Consider the following 12,465-nt stretch of genomic DNA (forward strand, 5'->3'; position numbering starts at 1 on the left):
GGTTGCTCCAAAACAAATAGTTGGCCGGTATCCGTAGTGGCCATCGGTACCACGATGCGCCGCAATCTGGTACCAACACGAACTTGGACTTGGCACTGCACACTTGGCCGCTTTGGGTTTCATGCCTTCGGGTCGCAACGGCCGCCTTTTCGGAGACTCGAGGCCCACGCGGCGACGGGGTAACTGCCGGCCATTCTTGCTGTGTCGCTGCCAATGACTACATATACGATGTGGGCGGTGAATCAAATTGCTTCTATCAACGCCTGAGCCGTTCAGCTAGCTGCCGGGCAGGGCATTTCCGGCGAAATTAGCCGCAATCCAGGGCAGGCAATCGAGACACTGTCATGATCACTAATTGGGCCGGTCCATGTTCAACTGATCATCCCACTCATTGCCTGGCATGGTCATTACAGTCATTCCATTAACCAAAAATGATGGAATTCGTGTCAAGCGTGCCAATTCGGTTCAGCATGACGGACCTTTGGGATCGCTCAGCTTCCTTCCCAGCCTGAAACCTGTGTCTGCAGCAAGCCCTCGATAATCAGTTCCAATCCATCATGACCACTCCTCCTGTCAGTGCCTCTCTCACGACCAGATACGCCGGCGCAGAAAAGAGCCATTCGTGGCTACCGCTTGGTCCGGCGGTGGGTCGCTGGCTAGCGACATCGCCAGGCCGGCGATAAGGTCTACGACCTCGCGGTCGTACGGCCTTGCCCGGCCGCTACGGTAAGATTACTCGTTCTTAAATCGCTTCTATTGATATGGATACTGATTGATACGATACAGGCCCATACCTCCGAGGCTGCTGCCTCTTCGGAGGTCTAAGATCCCGGCCGCCGCAAATCAATATCATTATTAACAATGAATAATCAAAGACGCCGCCGCCAAGCCGGCGAAGATATTTACGACCTCGCGGTCGTACGGCCTCGCCCGGCCCGTACCGTAAGATCACTCGTTCCTGAATCGCTTCTATTAACATTAATACTAATTAATACGATATAGCTTTATACCTCCGATGCCACCTCTTCGGAGGTTTAGAATCTGGACGACGAAAGTCAACATCATTATTAACGATAAATGAATAAGCCGGCTGCCGCCCCCTAGGTACTGGCTTAGCACACCTAGGCGCTAAAACCCCACCACAAGTCACGCTACATCGCTGCCAGCTGCCCTAAGAGGTCCACCCATAGTGGGGGGAGGGACGTTCGCCTTCAATCCAGCAAACAACCTCCCACCAGCCAGGGCTTGCCGCGACCAGTTGCACACACACTGTTCTGGGCTGGACGACAAGAGTGCCTCTTACACACCATGACGGCGAATTATTGCATGCGGGCTTTGAATGTTGCTCTTCGCTCCCCTACCGGAGCCAGACAGGAGGAATCAACAGCTGCGAGTTACAGCTGACTTGGATGGGTTGGTGTCGAGGATTGGGAACAGGATACAACAATGTTGATATCGCATCGCAGATAGCAATTGAAACTACATACTTACACATGGCATGGATATTTAAAATGCTTTATTCGTTTTTGTCACAATGATTCCGTGTCAATCGTACTTTAACTCGTTCTACAGTTCTACAGATGACATTCTAAGCTGGATCTTTGGGATCACGCCGATGGAACAGTGCTCGCCTACGTGACAAGCGGTCAAATCGTGCCATCCGACTGCTTGAGGGGACAAATCGATTGTTTCGTGCCTCGATTGCATGGAAATGTGGCCAAGGTCTCGCTGCCAGTACAAGTTTTCTTACACGCAAGTTGGCCGGCACGAACAGTTCACGTCTGATGTCCCTTCCACCACGCATTCACGGCGATCTCACCTAGGAATAAATGGTGTGAATTTTCTATCTAAATCACAACTTCTGTTCCTTTTCCATCGCACGGGAAGATGCTGAGGTGGGCCAGCCATTCGTCCTACAGAAAATCTGGTTTTCCTTCCAAGGGAAGGAGCAGCGCGGCGCGACCCGAAGCTTTCACACCACAAACCTGTCACGTAGGAAGTCACGTCAAGGCAGCAACAACCACTAACACCGCCTGACCCCAAGAAAACAAAGTTTGTTCGCACACGTCTCTGTCAGGACTGAATTACCAAGAGTTTGAACAATCTGATCAATTGGCTTTTGGATGTCGGATTCTCTCCTGTCCCCATTACTCACGTCAACCCACCTGCTTCCACCATCTCCCTCTTCCTGCCCATACCACACCACCAAGCTTCTTTCAATCCACGGATCGAGGAACACCTCACTGACGACCTTTCGTCGCAATGGTCAAGCCCGACCCAGACTCGCGTCGTTCGCGACGCTTGGCACATGTGAGTTGCCCTTTCATTCCCTCTGTGATACCATGACGCTAACAGTTCTCATCAGCTGCAACCATCCCTGCGCATGGTCGACGACCCCGAAACCATCATGCCCGAAGATGATGAGGACGCCAACTCTCCCACCGGTCTCTCTCTCGAGTCATCATTGTCTCCTCCTCGGCTCCGCCCCTCCCCTCCCCCTCGACCCGCTCTCAAGAGATCGTCGTCTCCTCTCCCAATTCGCCCCGCGAAGGCTGCCAGACGGCGAAAGGTCAAACAGGAACACGAAGTCATCTACATCTCCAGTGATTCGGAGGCCGATGACGACATCAAGATACCACAACCTGCCAACAACGCTCTTCAGCATGCCCCAAACATCGTTCCCCGGCCCGATACCCAGGTCTCGGGAAACACGTCACGCGGTACAGACAAGGAGGACTTTCGTCAGGCGCTGCTTCTCGAAGACTGTCTGCTCTTGAGCAGTCTCGATCTGGACACGGATATGTCCGAGGATGCTGTTGTACCCCGACATTCCTTCAACGGCAGAATCCGGACCGCGGTGCAGGATTTGAGAAAGGCAAGACTCGCGGAATGGCAGGCCGTGCGAGATTCTTCTCGCATTCAGCAAGCACGAAACTATGTTGACGCACAGCGCGATCGGCTTGCATCCATGGTGGTAAGCGACTTTCGGTGTTTTCTGCTTCCTGTTCTAGTGTTTATTCCACGTTATTCCAGTATTTCTAGTGTTTATCCCACGTTATTCCAGTATCTTACGAGGGAAAGAGGAACCGTTTATTCGAGAAATTCCCATTATTCCCTCTTCAGACATCCCGTTTCCTCCAAAAAGAGTAGATGCTAACGCCGAGAGTCGATAGGTGCGCCGTGTGGACGGGATGATCAAGGACCACCGGCAACCTGGATTGCATTCTGACGACTGGAACCGCTTGCAGCAGTACTTCCCTCACGTGGGTCAGCTCAGGACAGCACGACCCGCCATCGTTGGTCCATCTGTTCATCAGGCAGGCGTTATGGGTCTGGAGGCCGTGGGCCCTACCCCCAGCTCGGCAGCAACTACAGCAGGTGTAATTCTCCCGCACGCACTGTTTCCCGGCGGTCTTCACGAGGCATGGCAGACTGCGCCCGCTTCCAGGGGGCTGCTGCCCATTGAACCAGGTCGAGTGAGGCTCCTTGTGTCCATGACGCCGCTGCCTGTTCCACGTGCAGCCAGCAGCGGTGCTTTTGGGGGCTTTAGTCATGGTGGTCGATTGATCGGTACAGCTTCTAGAGTGGAGGAACTCAAGGAGGAGGAGGTCAAGGACGAAGATGTCGAGAGAGAAATCAAGTATGAGATCTGAAAGCTCGATTCGGTCAGATTGTATCATGCTGAGTGTACTGTCAGTTGCACCATGCCACCTTTGTGGCGCCTAGCTATTTGAGTCAATGAAGCATCGAGTCATCGCAGTAACTGTCATTTGTTTGCGGATAAAGTTGATATCTGCCGTGAGGAGGAGCTGTCTCGTCTTTGCTTCACGATGCTAAGAGTGATGAGCAAAGCTGTGTTTGACTCCAACCTTTTCGCCCGCGACTACGGCGCGGCTTATTGAGATCTGCCATGCTCTTAAGCCAGTCTTTGGGTGTTTCCGTGAACGGCACATAATCTGGTCCTGATTAGAGAGTAATTGGAAGCTGACTACCACAAGCGGTCCACGGTGGAGGGACGTCCACCTCCTATCCGGCAACAACCTCGCACTAACTTACAACTTTGGTTTCTAGATCCACTGGAGCTCATCGGCAGGCGGCGAAAAAGCGTTCGCAGCCGACTTGCGAGGCTTGTCTTGGACCTCCAAGTCCATCGGGACGTGGGGCACAGCGCTTGGCAACTTGTCTTCGTCCAAGATACCGGTGTAGGTTAATTGTATTACTGAGGTGATGCCTCAGCATAGTAGTAGCTGCTCTACCGCAATACTCTGTTTGATGGACCACAATTTGGACAACGCAGGCATCTGTCTATGCGCAGTACTTTTGCCGATGGACCCCTCTTTACTGTGCCGCACCCATGCAGCGCACACACCCACACATGTCCTCATGCGGCAAACGGGCCCGCGATGCATGGCCAGTGACCAACCAACGTACCGCGGCTACGGATGTCTGCGTTGTGGGTACAAGGGGGGTTCCATTTCGCTGGCCGCTGCAATTCTTTTGCGCTTGCTCTCAGCCCAACGCCTCCTTTTCCCACTACTATCGATTACCAAGCCGCGCCCCCCAATTCCGCTTACTACACGATACATAGCACCAAGTACTGCTGCACGAAACAACGGTAGCCGGGCAAGGGACGGACCGAAGCTTATGTCTCTCCTGCCGGTCAACGATGCAGGAGAATGTGGGGGGCCGCTGGGCCACGCCCGATCAATGGGAACAGCACCGCACCACCATCACGTCGCTGTATCGCCGACACACGCTGGGCGACATTATACGGATAATGCAAAAAGAACACGAGTTCTATGCCACGTGGGTTATCCCGGGAGTAGTTGCAGTTTGGTACTTCGCTCACGGAAATGCCCGCTGACGTTGTGAATCAATGCTTTTTAGCCCGCGAATGTACAAGCTCCGAATCCACGCCTGGGGCCTCCGGAAGAACCTCAACTTCAAAGAGGCCAAGGAGCTGCTGGAACGCATGATTGACCGGCAGCTCCCGCCCGACCGCGATTGGCACGCCACGCTCTCCCAACTCCATTCCTACATCGTGCGCCTGCCGCCCATCAAGCAGGCGACGCTGATGAAGCTCTACGAGCTAGTCGCTTCTGCGGAGCCTCCCGAAACCCCAACCCCTGGTATCCATGCCGGCACGACGACGCCGTCATCCACCACGCCCCCCACTAATATCCGCGAGCTAAGCCTAGCGGCGGGCTGCGACCTCCGGCGCGCCGAGGCGTGCGTGCACAACCTCCGCACCTTCATCCTGGGCGCCTTCGCGAACGCCTGGTGGTCCCACGACACGGTGCCCGCCATCGCCGAGACGCGGCGGCTGTACCTGTGGTACCAGAGCTCCGTCGTGTTCCAGGGCGCCCTGCGCCGCCAGAAGACGGCGCAGGCCTTCCAGGTCATCCCCCCTACTTCGACCACCAGCCCCGCGTGCTGGCGAACCGCGACCCCCGCCTCTTCGGGTCCACCGTCGCCTTCGTCGCGCTCGTGGCCGCCGTCGCGCCCGAGGTCGGCGCCAGCGCGCTGCGGTTCACGGCCGCCGCCGCGGGGGCCACGCACGGGCGGTCTCATCCGTACGCGGCCCTGCTGCGGGCCCTGCTCGACCTCGGCACCACCGCGGGGCAGGAAGGAGGAGACCAGCGTGGGTTTACTTCGACGGGGTTCCTGCCCACCGTCATGCAGTGGTACTATTCGTTCCTCTGGGAGCAGGCACGGCCGGACCGGCCGCTGCGGGACATTATCCAGCAGTGTCGCCACGCGGCCTATGTCTTGGGTCAGCGGAGCGAGGTCCGCCGGCAACTGCTGGATCGCTCTGGCGATTCCGGCGGCGGCGGCGGCGGCGGCGGCGAAGAGACCAGCGGCGGTATCAACCGCCAGATCTCGCTCGATCTTGAAGGCGTCCGCCGCTACATGCTGCATTATTCGGAGAATGGCAGACCGACAAGGCCGAAGGGGGAGGAGTTCGAACAAGAAACAACAGCAAACGCAAGGAGCCCCAAATCAACTATTGCTCTGAGAACTTTGGACAAATGCAACAACAAAAACAACAACAATAACAACGAGGCAGAGCATACGATAGCGCCGGACCATACGCCAGGAGAAACGCACGCCGACGCGGTAATATCTTCCAACGACCGCAGCGACATGCTGGCCAGGCTCACGGAATTGACGGACCTGGAGCAAGCGCTGAGACAGGACTCCGGCGACGGCGGCGATGTGGGCTTGGATCGGGACGCGGTGCGGCAGGAGTTCGATCTCTGGCTGGATCGGTACTGTGCCCGTCTCTCTATAACTGATAGCTAGGACGAAAATTAGGTCCCTCTTTCCACGACTGGCGGCGGGTCACGCTGATTGGTCTCGGGGACTGTCACTTGGCGTGATGTTGTGCAACTATGGGGCAGACTTTGTACACTACAGCCCAACGACAGAAAAACTGCGTACTAGGTGACAGAATGCCGCGTCCATAGCAATAATACATAATACTACATGTCCATATTCTGATGCACCTAATGGTTGTGAAAGTGAGCGAGGAAGGAGACATGACCTGAGACAGCCCAGGCGCGAATGTCTCTTTGCCAGTTTCTATCTTGCGCCTGTTGGCCAGCGGTCAATGGCTGAACCTAACCTACAATGTATGTGGCTGCATCTCTGGCTCATCAACGTATCAGCTGGATAGACCCAGACGCCTGCGCCTGGTAAAACACGCAACACCTATGCCAGCGAATGCAGAGCCAAGACCTGCCGTGCTTGTGCTGCGCCTCCACCACACCAAGCGCCCAAATCAGCTCTCGAGAAGTCCCGATCAGAGCCTTACCGTTGGTATAAAATTAGATGATCGTATCCTTGCAGTGGTGCATAGGTTCCAGGTCTTGATTGGCTATGATCATGCTGGCTCGTGTTTCAACCTTTCTAGCCATGACGTGCAATCGCACTGCGCTTCTGCTGCACTTTCGGCTCAGCTCCAGGGGATAATCTTCATAAACAGCCTAACTGGCTTTCTTTCTCTTGTTCCCTTATCGCTGCGGCTTTGAAGAACCCAGTCGGAACGGCTGCCGTTTCACAATGTCTATCTTTGAACTTCCATCTGAGCTAAGGTCAAAGACCTACGAGAACCTTGTGGTCTCTGATCATCCTATTGGTATCTCATTTGAACAAACACTGGCGCTTCCTGGTCGCCCCAATACGCTCAGGCCGCGGAACGTGGAGGCCGGGAACGAGTCAACTCGTCATCTGAATCTATCGCTACTCCGTATTAACCACCATGATCGTAAGGAATGCGTAAAGATATTCTACTCCAGAAACACCTTCAGCTTCCCCTGCAATTCAGACCTGTCCGATCTGTATGCACAACTCGACAGTTTTCGCCTGGCGTACGGATACCAAGCCAGCCTGATTCGACACATTGTACTTCCCTTTCCTGCATTCGCAGGCAATCTCACGCCCCGTCGCCGTCCTCCTTCTGTGCGCTTTCCGGAATACCCGGACGCCCTGCGAACCCTCAAGGGTTTCTGGACGGGTATGAGACAGATTACCTTCACGCTACGCCACGAACAAGCCATCATTCTTTTCCAACAGCCCGAGTCCGTGTCCGATGCGGCGGTGGACCGAATGGACAGGCAGTTCTCGGACGCCCTACCCGAGGTCAAGATCAATGTCGACGTCGGGGACTACCGGTTTCTCCTCTTCAGGGACCGCGCTATACGTCTGGAGCAGGAGAGCAAAATGGCGAATTTCATTAGTAACATGGAGCTTTTCCAAGGATGGAATGTTTTGGTGGAACGAACCTAGGAGACCCTGAAGGTAGAGGTTTCATATGGCAATTGTACTTGTTATACTAACAACATGGAACGAACCTGATTACGTCACAAATCCAGCATCGAGAAATAGGATCCTGCGGCTATGAAACTTGGGCCCGAACAGAGCTTTCCCTCTTTGGTATGTACTTAGTATCGCGTCAAGTTTGGGCGTTTTATCGTCGTCCAGTGGAACGAATGGGACTTTCACTGTTACCAACAACAAGATTGCCAGCCACAGTTGAGTTAAACCGTCGCCAGCTCGCACTCAATCAAGCTTTCCGTGCCACCTTCCCCCCCGCCCCAGATCCCGACGATCCGCAGCCCGAGCCCCGCCTCTCGTTCCAGGAGCCGGGCCCAGTCCGCCCGCGTCCGCTCGCCCGGCGAGGCGAACTCGATCAGGAGCATGACGTCCTCGGCCGTGACTTGCCAGTCGGCGCCGCGGTCGGGGACCACGTTCTCGTTGATCAGGAGGCGGCTGTAGCCGGGCTTCATGGCCGCTGCCACGTTTGTCAGGATCTGGACGCAGATTTCGTCGGGCCAGTCGTGGAGGATGGAGTGGAGGTAGTAGGCGCGGGCCCCTGGCAGTGGGAGAGAAAAGGGGTTAGAGAGGCGGGATGACGTTGAAGTTGGGAAACAGGAGGGGAAATTGTGACTTTACCTTTGTAGGGCTGCTCCGTATGGAAGTCGTACGGCACCCGCTCGATCCGGGGATCCAGCTGCTGGATCTCGCCAATGACGTCCGGCAGGTCCTCCAGGATCAGCTTGCCGGGGTGGTTGGGGTGCTTGACCAGGAACTCGGCCAAGTCGTGCCCGGTACTACCGCCTATGTCCACCAGGAAGGGGGCATCGCGGTTGGTATCGGCGCCTTGGATCAGGCGCTCCTCGACGGGGTACACATCTTTGTCCACTAACAAGATTATGTCAGTGACTTTGGGCATTGTCCGAGCAGGGGACAGCCGTATCACAAGCACACCAGTGCTATTACAAGTCTCAAAGGGTTACCTACTCCAGCTGGGTCGGCCTTGGTGATAGCCGGCCATGTGGTTGTTGAGGTGCGACCTGAGACCCAGCGACCGCATCCAGCCGAAGACATCTTGGTCCGTGTTCTCGGCGTAGCGGAGGGGGGTGTCGGTGTGGCTGAGCACCATCTGGTTGTCGTGGGCTTTGGTGAAGGCGCTAAACTTGCCCAGCGTGTTGAAGAGGCCGTTGATGCTGACGGCGTGTCAGCTCATCCTCGTACAGCATGCAGCCTATATTGATCTCGGTATAGCTAGCTTACACGCATGGGTATCCATCCCCAATGATGCGCAGAGACATGGCCCGGCTGAAGTTGGTCGGGGCGTATTCGTCCACTCCGGTCTCCTTGAGGTAGCCCATGGACCCGAGATGTCTCATGAGGCGGGCTGCAAGAACGTTTTCATGTCAGCACACAACTGCACTGCAGAGGGGGTCAAGCGGAGACAAGCATCGTACCCAGCAGTTTCGATTCCATTTTGGTAGCTTCGGCACACTCGCCAACCGTCATGGGCCTGTCATCGTTCTTGATCATTACGTGAAACAGTCCGGCCTCGTATAGAAGGGTTAGAGAGACCTGGGCCGCGGGCTGGGCCCAGATGTGCTTGATCATGGTCTCCTTCGGCGTCTCCAGGGCTCGGACCAGGTCCCTTGCGCTGGCGAGCAGATCCAGTCGGCTCTCATAGTTATCCATCGACATGTGAGCATCTTGAATGGAGATCTTCTCCAGGATGGTCGGGACGTTGGCCAGGTCGTTGGGGGACGTTGCGAGGGAGGCGTCGGGAGCATGGGTAGAGCCGTTGGTGGGGGTCGCCATGATGGTCACCAGAATTGATATAATCTGAGCTGGGGTTGTATCAGTTAAGGTACAGTTACAATGTAAGCAAGCGTTGAAGTTGAATTAGACGAGAATTGCATGAGGGTCCTCTCGCAAGCTACGGAGGCCCAAGAGGGCCAAGAAATCCATCCTCATGTGTAATCCTGTATCGATGTGGCTACTTGACGGGCATTTCGATTCACGGAAACGATGGACAAGCGTCGTATGATTTACTCGCCAGAGTTCCACAGTGGGCTGCGTCTTGGGCCTATTGCAAGCAACGTTGTTCCTCCGCGGAACAACCCGGGGCGGCGGACAACATGTTTGGAAACAGATTTGCGGAACAGTTCATGCATCGTGCTACATGAAGGCTGGAGTTACATGAGCCAGGATGTTCATTGGGTTACATTTTCCTACTTCATACCCTGACGGCAGCCTATCAAACCTCTGGTAGCTCACCTAATTGCCGAATGCACATACGAGTTGATGGTTCCTTGGACGACGTCCAGAGGCTGAGGCTGTGTTTCCTTTCATTGGCTAGCTTATGTCGGCGCGGCGTATCGAACTGGATGATCTATTGAAGCTCTCGTCGACGTCACCGGCGCTCATCGACGTCACTGCGGCCTTTATAGCGTTCATCCGGTATGTCGAGGACCGAGCGCGGGCAATACCACACTGACCAAATTTGACGCGTGCCGGCTCAAAGGACGGACGACGCTTCGGACGATGGGTGAAGGACCGAGCGAGAGCAAAATTCATACTCAAACAAATACTCGCACTCCCTGGATTCCTCTCCAACATTATCCCTCAACCCTCCTCTTGCCCAACTCATCAACAAGCACGCATCCCTTTGCTGCTCGATTTTGCTTCGCCATCTTCTCCTGAATCTGCTCACAGCTAGCTTGATACATTTACTTCACATCAATTTGAACGCATTCTTGGTGGCACTGCCTTCCCCGCACCTCTCCATCGTGGCCTACGAGCGAAGCAAACGGATTATAGCCAACTGCGAGATTATCTGGGGAAAAGATAGCGTGTATGATCTTGGAGAGGAAGGCAACTTCGGTGATGACTACTTCGTCTTTGTTCGGGAGGAGTTGGGGACCGAATATGGCCCCCTCTTGATGTTTGCACAGGAAACCACGAGCGATGAGGCTTGGAACCGCCTAGACCGCATACTCAGTCTGAAGGCCTGGAAGACCCAGACCGAGCGCGGACCGCCAATGGTGGTGAGTCCCCTATCATTGGCCGGCCCCAGTTCGCCATTTGGCCAGAATCAAGCACACAGATTTGGGGAGCTTACGCAAAAGCTGCAGTGATGCAACTGCAGGAAGGTAAAGAAAGGTAGCCAGGATGCAATCAAGCAAGGCAAGAGGAGTCCCTTTCCTTTCTAGGCAATCCGCCGTGTACTCATGGAATGAAGTCAGGTTTCTCACGACTGCTGGACATGATGAGCTGGGGGTAACAATGCTCGGGACCAGGACAGGGTGGGGATGGCGATCCCTGGGCAACTTCAATGGATTCACTCGTTTTAAGCATTGCCCGGTGTACGTATCACCAGGGGTAGGATGAAAGGTTATGAAGAATAACGAGCCATATCAAAATACACGATTGAACATAGTAGTATTCGAAGCCATCCCTGAATCAACAAATATCGTGAGAATTAGCTAGCCCCGGACCGACATGCCTACCGCCTTCTCCATGGCCAGAAGCTCCTGCAGAGGGGGTATATCATCCAGCATGCCCTTCTCCAACCGATCCCACAGGATTCCGCAGGTGGGCTGGGTTGCCGCCTCGGCACGCAGCACCCTAGATGGCGTCACGATCAGGTTGCAGACAGTATCGTAAGTCTCGGGACGCAGCTCCTCGTCCAGGACCTGGCAGTCGTGCACCACGGCCGCCGTCATGGTGTCCTGGGAAACCACTTTCAAGGTGTTCAGCATCCCCCACTCGAGATCGAAAAAGCCGTGGCCCTTGCCGAAGCGGATGCCGGCGTGGTTGATGGCGCCGGTGCCCGTCACCATGAAACCGATCTGCAAGCCCAGGCCCGCGATGTCGGCCAGCGACACGGGCCGCCCGACCTTCTCGAGCCCGTCGAGTGTGGCGGCGTACCGGTACAGCTCTGGTTGGATGGCGGCGGGGTCCAGCAGCCAGAACCCGCGGCGGATCCCGTAGGTGGTGATCAGGATCCGGATCCCGGCTTTGAGTGTCTGCTCGCGCAGATACTCGAGGCAGTTGTCGGGCGTGATGAAGACGGTGGTGCAGTTTTGGTAGCTCGGCATGGCGAGCAGCTTGTCTGCGGCGGCCTCGGAGCCGGCGAAGTCGGCAATGAAGCTCGAGAAGTCATAGTGGAACCGCGAGTCCGGGTAGGCGACTTTGCGGAGCTCCTGCCACACCTTGGCCCGGACGGCTTCCTTGTGCGACGGCGAGGTTTCACCGTGAGGGAGCGCCATGTTTATCCCTCGCATCTAGGTAGGTACGTATGTACCTAGTTTAGACCAGATTCAGATAATCATAAGTTCGCAATTGAGCTCAAGTTGCGTCATTGGTCAATGGTTTCTCTTCTGCATGACGCCGTCTCATTGGATGGCTGTTGGTGAACAAGCATGCAAATCTCCCCAATAGAACGGAGGGAGTTCCGAGCTTCTGGGGGGCTTACCTAATCACAACTGTGCACCCACCTGGAGCTCATCATCCATCAGACCCTCGTTGACCCAAGCAATGGTCATTCCGGTGCAAGTGCAGTTTCGAAATTCGCGGCTTTAATTGAATTGGAACATTGCGATCAGCTGTTATTTGCACAAACCAATTTGACTGTTTTTCCTTGGACGGGCGACG

At 55.3% G+C, this 12,465-nt stretch overlaps 6 protein-coding genes across 6 annotated transcripts; 4 read left to right on the top strand and 2 right to left on the bottom strand.

The window, feature by feature from the left end:
- Positions 1–2,262: 2,262 nt before the first annotated feature.
- PG985_007831 (uncharacterized protein) lies at positions 2,263–3,653 on the top strand (the record flags this gene model as incomplete). Its single annotated transcript, XM_066827599.1, has 3 exons — positions 2,263–2,310; positions 2,366–2,899; positions 3,249–3,653. 3 exons carry the CDS (start codon positions 2,263–2,265, stop codon positions 3,651–3,653), a joined length of 987 nt encoding a protein of 328 aa, XP_066685274.1.
- Positions 3,654–4,666: 1,013 nt separating this feature from the next.
- On the top strand, positions 4,667–6,303 carry PG985_007832 (uncharacterized protein; the record flags this gene model as incomplete). The annotated part of the gene is made up of 3 exons (XM_066827600.1): positions 4,667–4,806; positions 4,888–5,398; positions 5,425–6,303. The coding sequence occupies 3 exons, from the start codon at positions 4,667–4,669 to the stop codon at positions 6,301–6,303; spliced, it is 1,530 nt and encodes a 509-aa protein (XP_066685275.1).
- A 759-nt stretch (positions 6,304–7,062) lies between these two features.
- On the top strand, positions 7,063–7,788 carry PG985_007833 (uncharacterized protein; the record flags this gene model as incomplete). Its single annotated transcript, XM_066827601.1, has 1 exon — positions 7,063–7,788. The coding sequence occupies one exon, from the start codon at positions 7,063–7,065 to the stop codon at positions 7,786–7,788; it is 726 nt and encodes a 241-aa protein (XP_066685276.1).
- A 251-nt stretch (positions 7,789–8,039) lies between these two features.
- PG985_007834 (O-methyltransferase mpaG) lies at positions 8,040–9,627 on the bottom strand (the record flags this gene model as incomplete). The annotated part of the gene is made up of 5 exons (XM_066827602.1): positions 8,040–8,374; positions 8,455–8,703; positions 8,803–9,008; positions 9,076–9,199; positions 9,270–9,627. 5 exons carry the CDS (start codon positions 9,625–9,627, stop codon positions 8,040–8,042), a joined length of 1,272 nt encoding a protein of 423 aa, XP_066685277.1.
- Positions 9,628–10,171: 544 nt separating this feature from the next.
- PG985_007835 (uncharacterized protein) lies at positions 10,172–10,946 on the top strand (the record flags this gene model as incomplete). Its single annotated transcript, XM_066827603.1, has 2 exons — positions 10,172–10,269; positions 10,364–10,946. 2 exons carry the CDS (start codon positions 10,172–10,174, stop codon positions 10,944–10,946), a joined length of 681 nt encoding a protein of 226 aa, XP_066685278.1.
- A 348-nt stretch (positions 10,947–11,294) lies between these two features.
- On the bottom strand, positions 11,295–12,080 carry PG985_007836 (uncharacterized protein; the record flags this gene model as incomplete). The annotated part of the gene is made up of 1 exon (XM_066827604.1): positions 11,295–12,080. The coding sequence occupies one exon, from the start codon at positions 12,078–12,080 to the stop codon at positions 11,295–11,297; it is 786 nt and encodes a 261-aa protein (XP_066685279.1).
- Positions 12,081–12,465: the final 385 nt, after the last annotated feature.

This window comes from Apiospora marii (assembly GCF_038362585.1).
Source record: "Apiospora marii strain CBS 49790 chromosome Unknown utg000004l_segment0_segment1, whole genome shotgun sequence".
NCBI lineage: Eukaryota > Fungi > Ascomycota > Sordariomycetes > Amphisphaeriales > Apiosporaceae > Apiospora > Apiospora marii.